This window comes from Pongo pygmaeus, chromosome 12, assembly GCF_028885625.2.
Source record: "Pongo pygmaeus isolate AG05252 chromosome 12, NHGRI_mPonPyg2-v2.0_pri, whole genome shotgun sequence".
NCBI classification, from domain to species: domain Eukaryota; kingdom Metazoa; phylum Chordata; class Mammalia; order Primates; family Hominidae; genus Pongo; species Pongo pygmaeus.
The window spans coordinates 45,293,869-45,311,790 of NC_072385.2; the positions used below are offsets into that span (position 1 = coordinate 45,293,869).

At 41.9% G+C, this 17,922-nt stretch overlaps 2 protein-coding genes and 1 gene segment (V, D, J or C); all 3 read left to right on the forward strand.

Moving 5' to 3' along the window:
* The window catches only part of LOC129026546 (immunoglobulin kappa light chain), a 412,603-nt gene that overhangs the window by 243,351 nt on the left and 151,330 nt on the right, over positions 1-17,922 (forward strand). The window lies entirely within an intron of this gene.
* LOC134737882 (immunoglobulin kappa variable 1D-13-like) lies at positions 10,155-10,823 on the forward strand. The segment is given in 2 exon segments: positions 10,155-10,230; positions 10,357-10,823. Coding segments are annotated over 2 exon segments (522 nt in total).
* LOC129026595 (midkine-like) lies at positions 17,127-17,715 on the forward strand. Its single transcript, XM_054473746.2, has one exon. It carries the CDS (start codon positions 17,156-17,158, stop codon positions 17,585-17,587), a length of 432 nt encoding a protein of 143 aa, XP_054329721.1. The 5' UTR covers positions 17,127-17,155; the 3' UTR covers positions 17,588-17,715.

The following is a 17,922-nucleotide window of genomic DNA, read 5'->3' on the forward strand; positions in this document are numbered from 1 at the left end:
ACCTAATTTTTTGGTATCTCTTTCTATAGTGATTTTTAAATTTGTAGTCATGGTTATTTCCTTTATATACATAGCTTCTCACAGTATGTTGGTGTCAATATATTACCATTTAAATTAAATATAGAATTTTACCTTCTTTTATGTCATTTTTCCTCTCCCATTAGTAATAGTTTTTAAAAAGTAATTTCTCTGCAGAAACAAAAGTGTTACAACTTTGACACAACTATCACACATGATTTAGAAATGCATTATATTCATCTATCTTTTCATTATTGTAGCCTTTTGTCCCTAATTTTATTTAATATCCCCTCTTTATTTTTAGGAGATATTACTTTCTAGGGCTCATTTTGGCCATGTTTAAAGTGGATCTGCTGGCAACAAACACTCTTAGTTTTTCTACAACTGAGGACTCCTCAATTTGTCCTTCATTTCTAAATAATACTTTTACTGAACATAGAATTTTAGGGTATCAGATCTTTTCTTTAAAAACTAGAAAATGTGGTATTTCCTTCTGACCTCCAGTTTCTGAAGAGAAACTGTCATTATTTTTCTGCTCAAAGTAAGGAATAATTTTTCTCATGTTGCTTATAAGATTATTTTGTCGTTTTTAGTTTTAGAGGTTTAACTGTGATACGTCCTGGTACAGATTTATTTGTGTTATTCTGTGCTCATTTTCTTTTTAGTCTATTCTCTCAGTATTGTTTAAATGGGGTAGTTACTATTATTTCACTTTCCACTTCATGGATTCTTTCCTCTGCCTACACAATTCTGCCATTAGGCCACCCGCTGAGCTGTTCATTATGGTGATTTTATCTTTCACTTCTAAAATTTCCATATTTTTCCTTTTTTATATTTTGCATTGCCTTCTTGATGTTTTATATTATTTCATGTGTTTCAAGCATGTTTGCAATTGTTCCTTGATGCATTTTTATAATAGTTGCCTTAAAATCATTTTAAGATAATTTTAAGTTAGTACACATGAATTACTATCTAATTATAGTCTTTTCTTTTTCCAGTTGAGATCTTCCTGGTTTCTGGTATGAAGAGTGTGTTTTGATTGATATGTGGACCTTCTGGGTGCTGTATTATGGTGTGGGGTCTGACATTTTGAATGTCTAACACGCTCCCAGTTCATGCCAATGCTGTGGCTGCTGGCCTGCAGAGAGGCGGAGACCCAGTTAAAGCAGTGGTTGATTATCCAACTTATACCTATACGTATCTTGTGAAAATTTTTCAACATGTGGCTGCCTGAATTCCAGTGAAATATTTTTAATCAAATAGGCAAGGGTAAGAGCAGACATCAATAATTTAAATTATTCCTGTTTGATTCCAATATATGGTTAGGGTTACTTTGAAAAGCTTGATTTGTAGCTTAAGGTCTGAAACAGAAAATGAGCACACATGACACATATTGCTGGTACAAAACTAAAAAAATGTGCATGCATTTGTTGAGCCCTGGAGCCTGTTATCTTCTGGAAGAGCTAGAGCCAAAGCTGGGTCACATATCAGTCTTGGATTTATTTAAAAATGTTTTCTTTTATCTGTTTTGTTTTAATGACTCCTAGTTTTACTTTATATTAATTTGAGAATAATCATCACCTGATTTTGACATGTGTTCTTCACTGTCTTTCAGTCCAGACATATTCCCTGACATACTCCTGTCACCAAATAAAGAACAGAGAACTATCACTTCATGATCGCTTCACTGTTTAACTTTGCTGAAATAGGTTCTTATGTGGTTGCCCTTGTGTGTATTGACATTGGGTAACCCTGCATCAACATAGCTTTAGGTTTCACATTAGATTATTCTATATATTCTATTTGAGGATACAAGTAAAGGCACCCACTCCTGTGTATCAGGCCCTGTTGTCAGCAGGGTCTAAAACTGCATGACTGGGAACCCATGTAACACAGCTGTGTTCCTGTGAATCATAAGAGAGGTTGCTCCTACTTCGCCCTAGGGCTTCCTAAACCATTGCTTCACATTAACATGGTAATCAGTTTAAAGATTCAGTACATATTGAGGAAGAATGTCTGAAGTCAGTAGAATGTCATACCCACGTGGACTTCTTTGGGTGAAGTATTTGATAGGACCAATAGATGCCATTACCATGTGTCTATTATTTTGTTTCCTTCCCCACGTAGTAATGCCCTGATTCTGAAAGATTCCCATATCAGTAAAACTTACAGTCTCTGAGAACCATTATAGTCAATTATAGGTGAGTAGAAAAAGCAAACATTTATCGAGAATACAGAAGAATACTAGTACAAATGTGTTACAACCACCTCCAGAGAAATTGATCTAATATTGCAGATTATCATCAAATTTCTGATGGTATTTGTCTCTGCTGTGGGGAGTCAGGTACCCAGAAGTGGCAATAGTTGAATCAGCACTGGTGCAGATGTTAATGGTACGACATGGCTCATGTGTTGCTGTAGGGTCCAGCCCCACAGGGTCGGTGTGTTTTTCTCCCCGTGTTCAGAGATGAGAGATTGTAGAAATAAAGACACAAGACAAAGAGATAAAAGAAAAGACTGCTGGGCCTGAGGGACCACTACCACCAAGACTCGGAGACCGGTAATGGCCCCGAATGCCTGGCTGCACTGTTATTTATTGGATACAAGGCAAGAGGGGCAGGGTAAAGGGTGTGAGTCATCTCCAATGATTGATAAGGTCACGTGAGTCACGTGTCCACCAGACAGGGGGTCCTTCCCTGTTAGGTAGTCGAGGCAGAGAGAAAGAGAGGACAGCTTATGTCATTATGTCTTCTATGCTGTTGCTAGAAAGATCAAAGAATTTAATACTTTCACTAATTTTACTTCTGCCATCTAGAGGGCGGAGCCAGGTGTACAGAGTGGAACATGAAAGTGAAACAGGAGTGTGACTGCTGAAGCACAGCATCACAGGGATAACTGATGTCAGGCCCTCCACAAGAGGTGGTGGAGTAGAGTCTTCTCTCAATTCCCCCGGGGAAAGGGAAACTCCCTTTCCAGTCTGCTAAGTAGTGGGTGCTTTTTCTTGGCACTGACGCTACTGCTAGACCACGGTCCGCTTGGTAACAGGCGTCTTCCCAGACGCTGGCGTTACCGCTAGACCAAGGAGCCCTCTCATGGCCCTGTCTGGGAGTGACAGAGGGCTCACACTCTTGTCTTCTGGTCACTTCTCACCGTGCCCCTTCAGCTACTATCTCTGTATGGCCTGGTTTTTCCTAGGTTATGACTGTAGAGCAAGGATTATTATAATATTGGAATAAAGAGTAATTGCTACAAACTAATGATTAATGATATTCGTATATAATCATATCTATGATGTATATCTAGTATAACTCCTGTTATTTTATATATTTTATTATACTGGAACAGCTCATGCCCTCGGTCTCTTGCCTTGGCACCTGGGTGGCTTGCCGCCAACATGTTGCACATGTGTACACAAGTCCACATTGCCACAATTGCTAAAGCTCGCATTAGCTATTTGGAAAATTAGACATGTGAATTCATTGTCATTCTCAGAGCCTGGCCTCTTCCAAGCCCACCAGATAAAGTTGCCCATATGTTCTCTTCACTCCACAAAACTTTACTTAGAGTTATAGTGAAATGTAACATGTGGTAATGGCTTGCACAGAAACCATCGTCCTCTCCTTTGGTGCCTAGCGCACCAGCTGTATTTGCAGGGCACCGTGAGGACAATAAGCCTCTCCTAGCCCAGGAAAGGAGCAGGGATTAAGGGCACATGTGATTAGCTCCACAATGCAATGTCAGGGGAGTGAAGGAGGAGCAGAAACTCTGGGAAAAGATTGATCCTTCATGAGATGGTGGAAGTGAAGAGCTTTGCTTCATCTTCTAAAATCAATGACTTTATTTTAGATTTAGGAGCAGGGACACATGTTTCATTGCCCTGACTCCTTCCACATCTCCTCTTTCTCTTAAAATATCTCTGACTCAGTCTCCCTCTCAGATTGTATCCTGAAAATCTAATTATCTCTCCTAATATGAAAACAAACCAACAAACAAAAGCCTCTTCCTCCTATTGTGTGCTTTGAGATCTGAACTCTAAACTCTATGATACCCAGATCGTACAAGAGATAATCATGGGATTTTACCAAAGGGATTTTCTAGCTAAAAAGAATCCTTGTGCTAGCTCTTCTCTCAGAAAAATTTTCTCTGTCTCTTGTTTTAACTGACTCCAGAAAACAAGGCGGAAATATTTCCAAGAATAGAGGACAACCATGCACTCAGTGAGGTGAAGGACATCTCTTCCCCTTGCATTAGTTTCCAACGCTGCTGCTTAAATTGCCACAGTCTTATTGGCTTCACACAACATAAATGTATTACCCTGTAGTTCTGGGGGTCAGAAGTCTCGCTGAGCTAATGTTAAGGTGTCAGTAGGGCTGTAATCCTTCTAGAGGCTCCAGAGGAGAGAACTGGTTCCTCTGCTTTTTATCTTCAAGGTGCTCCCATATTGCTGGTTCCATGGCCCCTTCCTTCCTCAAACCACATCCCTCCCCATTGTCCCAGCTCCTCTCTGACTGCCAGCCTCCTCCTTTATTTTAAGGACCTTTGTGATTATATTGGTTTCATCTGGATAACTGGGTTGCTTATTCTCAAAGTCCTTAACTTATATCTGTCAAGTTCTCTTTTTGCTATGTAAGGTAGAATTTTTATGATACGGCTTCATTGACTGGAGGAACACCAGGGTTCTTTGTCTCACACCACTTTGGATAAAACAACACAGACACGCGTGGAGTGGTTTTAAGAAGAGAAAGGTTTAATATGCAAGAAGGAAGGAAGAAGAAAACAGCTCCCCCATACAGAGACAGAGGGAGGGGGGATTCTAACAAAGACAAAACTCCTTTGCAGCAGAAAAGTAGCTCTTACATGAGGAGGCTGGAGGAGGTGGTGTCTGATTTGCACAGGGCTTGGGGGACTGGTTTGACCAGGCGTGTCATTCATGTAGCCTGCAAAATTACTGGGCTTCTCACACTAGACTTTTAACATGCAAATGCAGGGCACCAAAATATTCTATACACATGGGGACATGTGGGGGCAGCCATGTTGCCAGGCACATGTGGGGGCAAGGAAGAAGATGGTGGGAATCGCCATGTTTGGCTAGACTCCTTTTCTAATGGCCTGCATTTGCATAACAAACCTTGCCAGCCTGGCTCTAAGAGCCAGGGCTTTCCTGCTAAACAAGAAACATTTCTGCTATTGTGAATAGTGCCGCAATAAACATACATGTGCATGTGTCTTTATAGCAGCATGATTTACAATCCTTTGGGTATATACCCAGTAATGGGATGGCTGGGTCAAATGGTATTTCTAGTTCTAAATCCCTGAGGAATCGCCACACTGACTTCCACAATGGTTGAACTAGTTTACAGTCCCACCAACAGTGTAAAAGAACCAACCCAAATGTCCAACAATGATAGACTGGATTAAGAAAATGTGGCACATATACACCATGGAATACTATGCAGCCATAAAAAATGATGAGTTCATGTCCTTTGTAGGGTCATGGATGAAGCTGGAAACCATCATTCTCAGCAAACTATCACAAGGGCAAAAAACCAAACACCGCATGTTCTCACTCATAGGTGGAAATTGAACAATGAGAACACATGGACACAGGAAGGGGAACATCACACACCGGGGACTGTTGTGGGGTGGGGTTAGAGGGGAGGGATAGCATTAGGAGATATACCTAATGCTGAACGATGGGTTAATGGGTGCAGCACACCAACACGGCACGTGTATACGTATGTAACAAACCTGCACATTGTCACATGTACCCTAAAACTTAAAGTATAATAATAATAAAATTTTTAAAAAAAAGAAGAAACATTTCTGGAGCTGCTTTAAAAGAAAGAAAACCTTACCAAGGACCACTTTTCCTCTCTATCTGCCTAAAATAATTTCTTAATAACTCCTATAACACTTAGGTTCCAGAGATGAGGACATGGACATCTTTTGGGGTGGGGACATTATTCATTCCATTGACAGTAAATATATTCCTCAAAATTGCCTTTCTCTAACATAAAATTTAAAAAATCACGAAGTATTTTTTATGAAGCAAGAGAGCTGGCCAAAATTTTAGACTCAGGTTCTTTTAAATTGTGAGCTTTAACTGTTAAGGTATGATCTCTTCACTGTCTCTACTGTAGACTTATGGATGTAGATAGTTTTAGAGGATTTTTAAATTTTGTGACCCAGTGTAAACAAAACACTATCTGAGACAGGTCTCAATCAATTTGTAGGTTTATTTTGCCAAAGATAAGGCTTATGGCCTGTGACACAGCCTTAGGAGGCCCCGCAAACATGTGCCCAAGATGATAAGATTACACATTTAAATACTTTGGAGAGACAGAAATTACAGGGAAAGACATAAATCAATACATATAAGATATACATTACTTTGTCCTGGAAAGGTGGGGTAGCTTGAAGCAGGGGCTTCCAGGTCATAGGTAGATTCAAAGATTTCCCGATTGGCAACTGGTTGAAAGAGTTAAGCTCTGCCTAAAGAGTTGAATTCATCATAAAGAAATGCTTGAGTTTAGAAAAGGGGGTGTGGAAGCCAAGGTTCTTGTCACATAGATGAATCCTATGGGTAGCAAACAAAGTAGATGGCGAATGTTGTTTATCAGACCTTAAAAAAATGTCCGACTCTTTGGAAAAGACTTAGTAAGGGGAGGAGATTCTCTGCAGAATGGAAATTTCCCCCACAACAGGCAGCTTTGCAGGGCCACTTCAGAATATGTCGAAGAAATATATTCAGGGTAAAATATTTAGATCTTCTTCAGGGCCTATTATCTGTCATGTTGGAGTATGGTATCTTATTGCTACCAAGCATCTGTTTTGTCAGTCCAAAGGTCTCTGTTGTAATGATAATGCTGGTGAGTTGTGTGTGAACTCCAAAGGGAGGAGAGTATAATGAGGCACATCGAAACCACCTGCCAGTCATGGCCTAACCTAGTTTTTCCGATTTCTTTGAAGTTCTGTCTACCAAAAGAGGAGTCCGTTCAGCTGGTTAGTGGCTTACAACTTAATTTTTTGTTTCAACACACAGAAAAAAAAAATCACCGCATAAATTCAATCTAAAATAGATTTGTTAAAAAAAATTAACTGCTTCCTGAATATTCCTACATGTCAAAGAAAGACAAATGATAAGAATTCAGATGAGAAATACCCCTCATACAAAAGATTAACAATTGTATTTACTATCTCAGTTTGGGTCCACCAGCAATGAAAATTCCTGTTTAGGCAGCAAATCTACACTGGGAGGAAAGGAAAAAATGAGGAAGGGAGCAGTAAATGAATGGTAAAAGACACATCAACAGCCCACCTGACTCAGGATAACTGAAGATCAACCACATGTGGTAACATTGACTAAATTCCTCTGGGCTGTTCCACCTCAGAGATGAGGAAGCAGGGGTATGTATACTCCTCATCCTGTCCTCAGTGATTGTGAGCTGTCTCTCTTGCTCTCTTTCGAGCCACTATAACAGCTTCCTTGTCACTGTGTAATTCATAAAAAACAGAAATTTATTTCCTCACACTTCTGGAGAATGGGAAATTTAAGATCAAGTCATGGGCAGGTTAAGGTCCTCTTTCTCTGCTTTCAAGATGATGCCTGGAGCATTCAGTCCTTCAAAGGAAGGAAGGCCATGTCTTAACATGACAGACCAGCAGAAGAGAGAGATTCCAGCCCCATAATCCCTGTTTATAGTGGCATTAATGTATTCCACTAGAGGGCTCCACCCTCATGACCTAAACACATCTCAATAGGCCCTACCTGGCAATACCATTACACTGAGCTTTGACTTTACAACAGATGGAATCTGGAGGACACAGTCAAACCATAGCACTTTCCTAAGAGATACACATTGCAGGCCATCTGGCCAGCAAGGCATGCAGGCTGATGTCTCTGCCCAAGATCATGAAGAACATAAGACATATATATGGCCATTGTAAGTCAGCAGAGGTACAGCAAAGGGGAAAGCCCCAGATTACAGTTGGGAACTGCTACATTCATCCTAGTACAGTTAACCCTTGAATAACTTGGGTTTGAAATTTGCAGATCCAAGTATATTTTCTTCTGTGTGTGTTACCTGTGAGCAAGCACTTAATAAGTAGTAAATATATTTTCTCACTTTTATGGTTTTCTTAATAACATTTTTTTCTTTAGCATACTTTATTGGAAGAATAGAGTATATAATATGCATAATATAAAAAATAGTTAATCAACTATTTTATCACTAAGGCTTCCAGTCAAAAGTAAGATATTAGTACTTAAGTTGGAGATGCAAAAGTTCTACACAGGTTTTCATCTGCACCCGTAGTCAGTGCCCCAACCTCCACATTGTTCAAGGGTCAACTGCTCTTTCAGTCTGTAGCTGCATCTCTCTGGAACAGTATCTTGACAGGTGGGTTGCAAGTAAAGGAATCCAGAAAATAACATCTCAAACTGTGCTGCATTTGTATGATGATTGTGTAAAACCAAAGGCATTTAGAAAGCAGCAAATACACAAAAAGGCTTTTCCTAAATATCCCTTATCTGCCTAAAAACAAATTCTTCAGAAGGAAACCAATTTTCAAGAAAATTCATCCCGAGAATTTTTATATCAGGGAAGATTAACACAAAACAGGAATCAAAAATAGAAGAGACTGGAAGTTGATACTTTACCCAGGCAGGTGATTACCTGTTCTTTTAAGGATGCATTTCTATTCTCATCTATTCTCTCTAGGTTGCCTACGTTTCCCAATTCCCTCTTCGCTAGAAAGGAAATATGAACAACTGGATCTCATTGAGTTATCTGGGTAATCATCCTGCTATGACATCCTGCTGTACTTTAAGTGCATTTTGTCTGCCTTTTCTCTTATTAATCTTCCTTTTGTCAGTTTATTTTCAGCAAACATTTAGAGGACAAATGGAGCTTTCTTCCTTTTTCCCAATATAAGCAAATTCCCTTAAAATTCAGGCAGCTTACAAAGCAGCAGGAAGGTTTCTGCACAGGCTACAGCACTGTGATTTGGCTCCCCTAGTCAGGCATCAGTAAAATTTTATGTAGTCCTAGGCTGCAGCCCACTAATGTTGATGTAGTTGGATCCACTTACCCTGCCACGGAACCAGGCTGGGACATTTTTGAGCACATTAGAGATATTAGATATAATCAGTGCAAATCTCTGTCCAGTTTCATCTGGATCCAGCTGATTTCTCCATGTACATGGGCAGTTGCTTGATAAAAGATTGAGTGTCTCTTTCCAAAAGATGTTAACAGGGAGCTTGGTGTCTGGGTCAGGATGATGTCCCCACTCATTGATAAAAAGTGGTAGAAGAAAGTGGCATTGATGGTGCATGGCACGGACATGCTCCATGCAGTGGTCACCCTCACTAAGAGAGATGAACTTTGGGAAATAATACTCAATGGCAGAAAAGAAGGTAGACTATGAAGGTGCCCAAAACAAGAATAAGGTGCAGCCCATTTATTCTCTGGGTATTAAAGAGACCTGTCACTCTTAATAATGGTGGATCTGTGAGTGCTGCATGCATTGAGGAAACATGGTATCAACTTAGTGTATCTGAAGTAAATTGCTTGATCTTATACTGGTAAGAACAATGGCATAACACCATTACCTAATACTTACAAATATATGTAGCATCATGTCAATAAATTTTATTTTTAATTTTTTTAGAAAGGAACAATGTTAAACTCATAGAAATGTTGCAAGTATATGACAAGTACCCCCTTCCCTAATTCAAAACATATAAGAGTCTTTTGAAGACCTGAGAATTGTACCATCTAAAATTTTACTGTGTTTCCTACAAAAAAGAATACTCTCCTAAGTACTCCCCATACCCCAATGAAATATATTGTTCCATCGACTCCTGAGGAATATTTCAAATTGTCAAAAATAAACCAAAAAATGTTTCTCATAACAAACTAGTTCCCAGTAGAAACACATTCTCTGGAGACAAATTTATGCTACCCTGGTCTTACCTGGAACATCTGGGGACACTGAGCCAGTGCTGAGTTACTGAGATGAGCCAGCCCTGCAGCTGTACCCAGCCTGCCCCATCCCCTGCTAATTTGCATGTTCCCAGAGCACATCCTCCTGCCCTGAAGCCTTATTAATAGGCTGGTCACACTTCATGCAGGAATCAGACCCACTCAGGACACAGCATGGACATGAGGGTCCCCGCTCAGCTCCTGGGGCTCGTGCTGCTCTGGCTCCCAGGTAAGGAAGGAGAACACTAGCAGTTTACTCAGCCCAGTGTGCTGAGTACTGCTTTACTATTCAGGGAAATTCTCTTACAACATGATTAATTGTGTGGACCCTTTGTTTTCATGTTTCCAATCTCAGGTGCCAGATGTGACATCCAGATGACCCAGTCTCCATCTTCCGTGTCTGCATCTGTGGGAGACAGAGTCACCATCACTTGTCGGGCGAGTCAGGGCATTAGCAGTGCTTTAGCCTGGTATCAGCAGAAACCAGGGAAACCCGCTAAGCTCCTGATCTATGCTGCCTCCAGTTTACAAAGTGGGGTCCCATCAAGGTTCAGCGGCAGTGGATCTGGGACAGATTACACTCTCACCATCAGCAGCCTGCAGCCTGAAGATTTTGCAACTTATTACTGTCAACAGTATAACAGTGTCCCTCCCACAGTGTTACACACCCGAACAAAAACCCCCCCAGGGAAGCAGATGTGTGAGGCTGGGCTGCCCCAGCTGCTCCTTCTGATGCCTCTATCAGCTGAGAGTGGTCCTCAGATGCAGCCACACTCTGATGGTGCTGGTAGAGGGGGACATGAAGTCACCTCTGCACCCTAATTCTTTTCTCTTTCTCAGCCCCAGTTGCACAGACATAGCAATGCCTCTCCTGATTTAATAGACAGAGATCATGACACCTGAGGAGTCTAGTTTATGTCTTCAGTTGGAATTCATATAACACAGAAGAAGCCACTATAGATGTCTAAGCAGGAATAGCCTTAATACAGAGAATTAGAGTAAACTACTGAAGTCTAAATAAAATGTAGAGATGAATCTCTAAATTTAATGTTTTATTTGCAAAAAAATATTTGCTAAATGGGGCATACAGGAAAACTCAGGCAAGCTCAGACTGGTAAACAGTGGTGGACAAAGTGAATCCTAGAATTATATCAAGTTATCTCACAAATTGTGGATGAACTGGTTGATGGTTCTTAATCCAAAGAGTTGACATGACAATTGTTTCATTAAATTGGAAGAAATGATATGATAAGCATGTGACCATTTAGACTGAATAAGCTGTCAACACAGGGTGTTAGGGCATGTGCTGGGCCATAGATCTAGCCCATATAAAGCAAGATCAAATAGAATTGATTTTACGTGTTTTAGAGAGGAAGTACAGAAAATATGGAACCTAGGGGACCTCCTGGAATCATTCTGTTTATTGCCATTTCCACTGGTAAAACTCAGAGAAGATTTCAAAGACATCAGGATGAAGTTCTAGGGATCACAGTCATGTGAAGCATTCCCTGCACTTGGATCTCCAGTGAGGTGAAGGGAAGATGAAATGCATAGTGGGATGTGGAGGGGTAAACACCAGAGACAGCCTCCTGGTCAGCTTAAATGTTGAAAAGTGTATTTATTTTTTCTCTTTAGTTTTATCACTGAATCATTTGGATCTAAGAAAAGTGATTATGTCTGGTTAGGCAGAAAGGTGTTTATTATCATGAATGAAATGGATTGAAAACATTTGGGGAAACCAGAGTGGCAGCTCAGGCAACTCCAAGTACTCCTTTTCCTATTTCTTGACCATTCCCATCCCTGTGTTTTCCACAGTGAAGGAAGATATTCTCATTTTGACAGATAACTGGTGAGTGAAGATTTTGTGCCCACAGGACTGTGCTGCCTGGCTGTGACCCAGACCAGGAAAATGAGCACATTTCAGTGAAATCAGGCATTTCCTCTCCCTCATCTCAATCCAAAACCACTCTGTAGTAGCACAGCTGATGAGCAGTCAGAGAAAGGGGTTAGATCTCTAGTAGTAGATAGTAGATGGCAGAGCTGCTGTCCTTCCAGGGGCAGTAGTGAGAAGAGCTGCTCTCTTTTCCGCAGGAGACAGCTTGAATGTGGAGTCTCAGGCAGCAGGAGCTCCTCCCCAGCCTGCGCCAGCAGTGCCATTCTTGGAATTGTTTTAGAGGCTTTGCCTGTAGCCTGTTCCTTAAGGCTTTGCAACAATTTGTAATGAATGTAATATCATCTAGTAAATCCTTTTATGCTTCGTGGATTTGACATTTGCAACAGGGAATATACACAGTCCACAGGGACATCATTCACAGCCTCAGTTTTTCTTGCTAAATATAATGCTTTCCAGTTGGACCTGCCAGAGGAAGCCAATGTGAACAGCAATCCATGTCACCAAAAATGCAAGACAAATAAGCTCGAGAAAGCCACTGGGTTCTCACGTAGCTGCACTGTCCCCCGGTACAAAATGCGAGAGTGTAACACTCTTAGCTCCATCATCAGAGAGATGGTGCAATGTGACCTTCTCAGTATAGTAAGTCAGTATTTATAGACATTTAAATACTAATACATTTAACACCAAAATACAAGCAAAAGTAGAAAAGAAGATAAATTGGACTACATAAAAATTTAAAATGAGCATCAAAAGACATAATCAACACAGTGAAAATGCAACATGTGGAATAGAAGAAAATATTTGAAAATCATATTTGTGGTAAGGGCTTAACAATATTTACTATATAAAAATAAGTCCTACATGTCAACAGTAAAAATAAAATACCTGATTAAAAATGAGGAAAGTACATGAATAAACATTTCTCTAAAGAAGATTCTTTAGAGATAATGAGATAACTAGCATAAGAAAAGATGCTCAATATTATTAATCCTTAGAAAAATAAAAACAAAACCCACCTCACACCTATTAGGATTTTTTTTCTCCAACAGAGAATGACCAGTCTTGGTGAGAATTTAAGGAATTGGAACTCCTGTGGACACTGTCGTGGTGATGTAAATGGCCCACCTGCTGTGGGAAACCAGATGGAGATTCCTCAAAAAATTAATGATGGAAATAATATATAATTCAGCAATTCTACTTTTGGACATATACCCAAGTAATTGAAGGTATTAACTTGAGATATTTGTATACTCACATTCAGAACTGAATTATTCACAATAGACAAAAGGTAGAAGCAACTCAAATGTTCACAAAGGAGGGAACTGGTAACCCAAATGTGGTATATACATACAATAGCATATTATTTAGCTTTAAAAAGGGAAATTCTGACACATGCTACAACATGGATGAAACAAGAGGACATTACACTAAGTGAAATAACTTAGTCACAAAAATACTGAATTTTGATTTCACTAGGGTATTTGCAAAACAGTTTCCATTTAGTCATGAATCAACCCAGTCTCCTTCCTTTTCTTGCTTGTAGTTTTCAGGAATAACTGTAGAATGTTCTGGAAATGTAACATTCTGAGATACGTTATGATTGGCCAGAACAGGCTGGGCTCTGTTTCTGTCCCTACTAGAAACAGAAATTCCTTCAACACTCTAGCCCAGTGTGTCATGTGATTCTAAGACATAAAACCCAGGATGGGCTGCATTCCAGGGTCCCTCAGCTGCACTCCTTGTGTGGTACGCACAGTGTAGCGTCAATCAGGCCCAGGCAGCTTTCTGCTCTCTCTTTCTGCTGGCTGTCTGTAAGTAGTAATCTACTTCATGTAACTGGTTGTACATGGGCGTTCTGTCTCACTAGATTTGGGTAAGTTGGCAACCAGTGCACAGCAAATATTCTTGGCAAAACTGATGCAGTGAGAAGGTTGGATCGAGGGATCCATGGCTTATTGGTGAAGCTGGAGGAAAATACTCTCCAGTACCTGGCCCAGGACAGAGACATCAGCCTGGGGATGCAAGGCCTGGACATGCAGATGGATGTTTAATGCGGAGGGGAGGATCAATGGGACATTTGTGACACTTATATGATTGTTCATTCCTGGGGCAAGAGAGGTCAGGACATGGGTAATCAGATGGACCCTGAGTCACCCAGGATGAAACAAGAAAGATACTCTCAGTGGTCCCTGAAGCATCTGAGAAGGAACCAAAATGAACAAGAAGGGCCTTCCCAGAAAAGAAGGCTCACTCTCTATAAAAGAGACATGGAAAAATGCCAGGGAAGTCTTGTGCCGCCTGATTGGTGTGTTTGTCTCATTAAGCCACATTGCAGAACCAAACGTCTTTGTCTGAATGGCACAGTTAGAAATAGGGCCAAGGTCTCCACCAGAGGCTAGTGGCCCTATATTCCTCTCAAGATAAAAGGTGCAAAAAAGGAATTCAGACTTTTCTGGGATTTTCGTATGCAGGAATCCACATGACAATATTTCCAGGTTCCCTCAGAGAAACTTAAACTGATGACATCAGAAGGTGTCAGGACAAATAAGGAGTCCATGGTGAGTATGTGCTTGGGTGCTTATCTGCATGTGGACCATTCCCTTTGGGCCATGTTGGGTGCTGGTGACCATGGTTCTCACTGCTGAGTGCAATAGAGGTATTGACATTTTGCTGCTGTGCCATAAAACATCACTGCTGCCTGAGGGGCTATCTCCACTCACAGCTAAGTATTCAAGGCGTGACATTGGGGCATATCCACTCCTGCCTATCACCTAAGCTTCCCAAGCCCCAGAGCATTGTTCACCAAAAGCAGGACTGTATATTAAATGAAGATTGGAACATTACCTAGTTAATTTCATAGTTGCTACAAAAAGATTAAAATGTCACAAAGCCTGGTGTCACAATGGAACGACCCAGTTTGGCAGACTAACGATGGACTGTTGAAGGATGAATGCCAAGGCCACCTGAACAGGAAACCAAGGAAGTATCCCAGATAGAGTTAATCACTGTTGGTCCTGGTGGCACCCAGTGAAAAGAAGGAGACCCAGAAGCTAGTAGGTATTTTTGGGTAGCGGGGACAGTACTAATCTTGCCTGGGTGTTCTTTGATCACCTTAATCAAAATCATGAATGAAGTTGCCATCCTTGAACAGGGCCCTTTGCAACAGTAAAATTGGAATCTGTTCAACAAGGCATGGCCTAGGCACTTCTTTAAGACCTTTAGAGCCCGCTTGCTCGATGGAAATCCAGGTGTCCACTATTTCTATGCATGCTGACTGGAGCCTGTGGCAACAGAAAATTTTCACTTTGTGCACCAGACTCAGATTTTGGACACAAAAATTTCCTGAAGCAGTCAACAGTTGTGCCTCTTTTGAATGGCAACTCCTTGCTTGCTGTAGGAAACTGATAGGGGCTGAGTATCTCAGAGCCAGAGCACCAGGCAGGACGCTGCTACCTTAACTACCCATTCTCACTTTGGTGCCTACAAACACAATCAATAAAACTGGACAGGCCCAACAGATCCAAATTATTAAATAGAAATGATACAGTCAGAATCAGCCCTAACCAGGATGCCACAATACCCATGTGCCCCATGAATAAATGGCAAGCTTGCGAGAAGGGAACAAACGACCCATAGGGGACAATTTAGCTTCTTTGGCCACAATAAAGCAAAGATTCAGATACATGCCTATATCAGTATGGCATGGGGCCCTGATGATTATACAAAACACGTGCCAGTGGGTCCACTGGGTGTGGCCACCATCAAGCCAGGGGATGGCATCTTTTGACTGACACTGAACATGGCCATTCTGCCCAATGGGACAAACTACATGCAATGATAGTAGCCATGCAGGCTGCCCCTAACACTACATTTTACTCCATTTCCACTAAATCGTGGGCCATTGCCAACAACCCAGCCACCTGGTCAGGAAAATAGAAACTGAGTGACTGAACTATTAAAGGATCACCTGTGTGGAGAAAAGGACTATGACAATAGCTTGCTTCCTGGACAGCTAAATGTATGTCACTCAATTAGATACTGGGGCTACCATGGCCACCCTTGAGAGGAATTTATGTCATGTTTTTGGTTATTCCATGAGACTTAACTCTGACCAAGAAACAGTCTCACTGTCCAATCAACATGACAATGGGCACATTCTCATGGAAACCAATGGACTTTCCATGCAATTATCAACACCCAACACTGCCTGCTGTATCTAGATTAACACCTCAGGTATCCTAGAAATACAAGGAGAGGTGATCCTAAAGCAGGCTCACTGGCTGCAGACAATGGGGCATCTGAAAGATCCCCCTTTCACCTCTTTAGCATCTTAGTCACTGCTTTCAGGGGTCTTATCCTCCTGCCAGTGGCACTAGTTTTTCGTGGCCCAGTGAAATGTACTCTCACTATGGCTTAATAATCTGCATTGAGATTGTGTAACTCAAGGTGCTTCATCAATCTGAAAAGACAAACTTTTGCCTCCAGTTTGAGGAAGTTGGTGGGCCTATGAAGTACACTAGCTTTGCTAAGGGGGAAGTCTAGGTGGTGGGGTAACTGCAAGACAATTCTCCAATGACCCTGGACTGACTTAGTTCTCTCCAATTTCTTGCTTATGAGTTCTCAAGAATAATTGTAGAATGTGCTGGAATTGTAATATCCTGAGATAGAGAGGAACTGGCCAGAACAACCTACCTGTGCTCTATACCAGTTTCCCATAGAATGGAAATGTCCTTTAACATGTTAGCCCTGTGTGTCTTGTTACCCCAGGATATAAAACCCGAAGTGGCTGCTTTCCTGGGTTCCTAAGCTGTGGTGCATGTGGGGTACACACAAGTCGACTCCATCAGCTCCACATAGCTTTCCTGTGCCTTGAGGGACTGACCCATAATAAGTGCAAGACTTTTGTGTTCCCTTGCTGCTTATCTGTAATAATAAACCCCCTTCATGTAACTTGCTGTGGGGAGTGTTCTGTTCCCCATGCTCAAGTACGTTCGTAATCAGTGCACAGTGCAACCGTTTCAAAGATGTCACTGACACAGAGACAGAACTGGAATGGAGGTTGCTGGGGGTAGGGATAGAGGAAATGAGGGGGAGTATTGTGTAAGGGGTATAGATATTAATTTTCATCAGATGAAAAGGGTTCTGAAGATCGTATCAGTAATAATAGCAGAACAATGTGAATATATTTAATGCCATTGCACTGCACTCTTAGAAATGGTTAAGATAATTTCGGAGCGAAGCAGCGCGGGCAGCGAGCGAGATGCAGCACCGAGGCTTCCTCCTCCTCACCTTCCTCGCCCTGCTGGCGCTCACCTCCGCGGTGGCCAAAAAGAAAGATAAGGTGAAGAAGGGCGGCCCGGGGAGCGAGTGCGCTGAGTGGGCCTGGGGGCCCTGCACCCCCAGCAGCAAGGATTGCGGCGTGGGTTTCCGCGAGGGCACCTGCGGGGCCCAGACTCAGCGCATCCGGTGCAGGGTACCTTGCAACTGGAAGAAGGAGTTTGGAGCCGACTGCAAGTATAAGTTTGAGAACTGGGGTGCGTGTGATGGGGGCACAGGCACCAAAGTCCGCCAAGGCACCCTGAAGAAGGGGCGCTACAATGCTCAGTGCCAGGAGACCATCCGCGTCACCAAGCCCTGCACCCCCAAGACCAAAGCAAAGGCCAAAGCCAAGAAAGGGAAGGGAAAGGACTAAACGCCAAGCCTGGATGCCAAGGAGCCCCTGGTGTCACATGGGGCCTGGCCCACGCCCTCCCTCTCCCAGGCCCGAGATATGACCCACCAGTGCCTTCTGTCTGCTCGTTAGCTTTAATCAATCATGCCCTGCCTTGTCCCTCTCACTCCCCAGCCCCACCCCTAAGTGCCCAAAGTGGGGAGGGACAAGGGATTCTGGGAAGCTTGAGCCTCCCCCAAAGCAATGTGAGTCCCAGAGCCCGCTTTTGTTCTTCCCCACAATTCCATTACTAAGAAACACATCAAATAAACTGACTTTTTCCCCCCGCCAAAAAAAAAAAAAGATAATTTCATGTT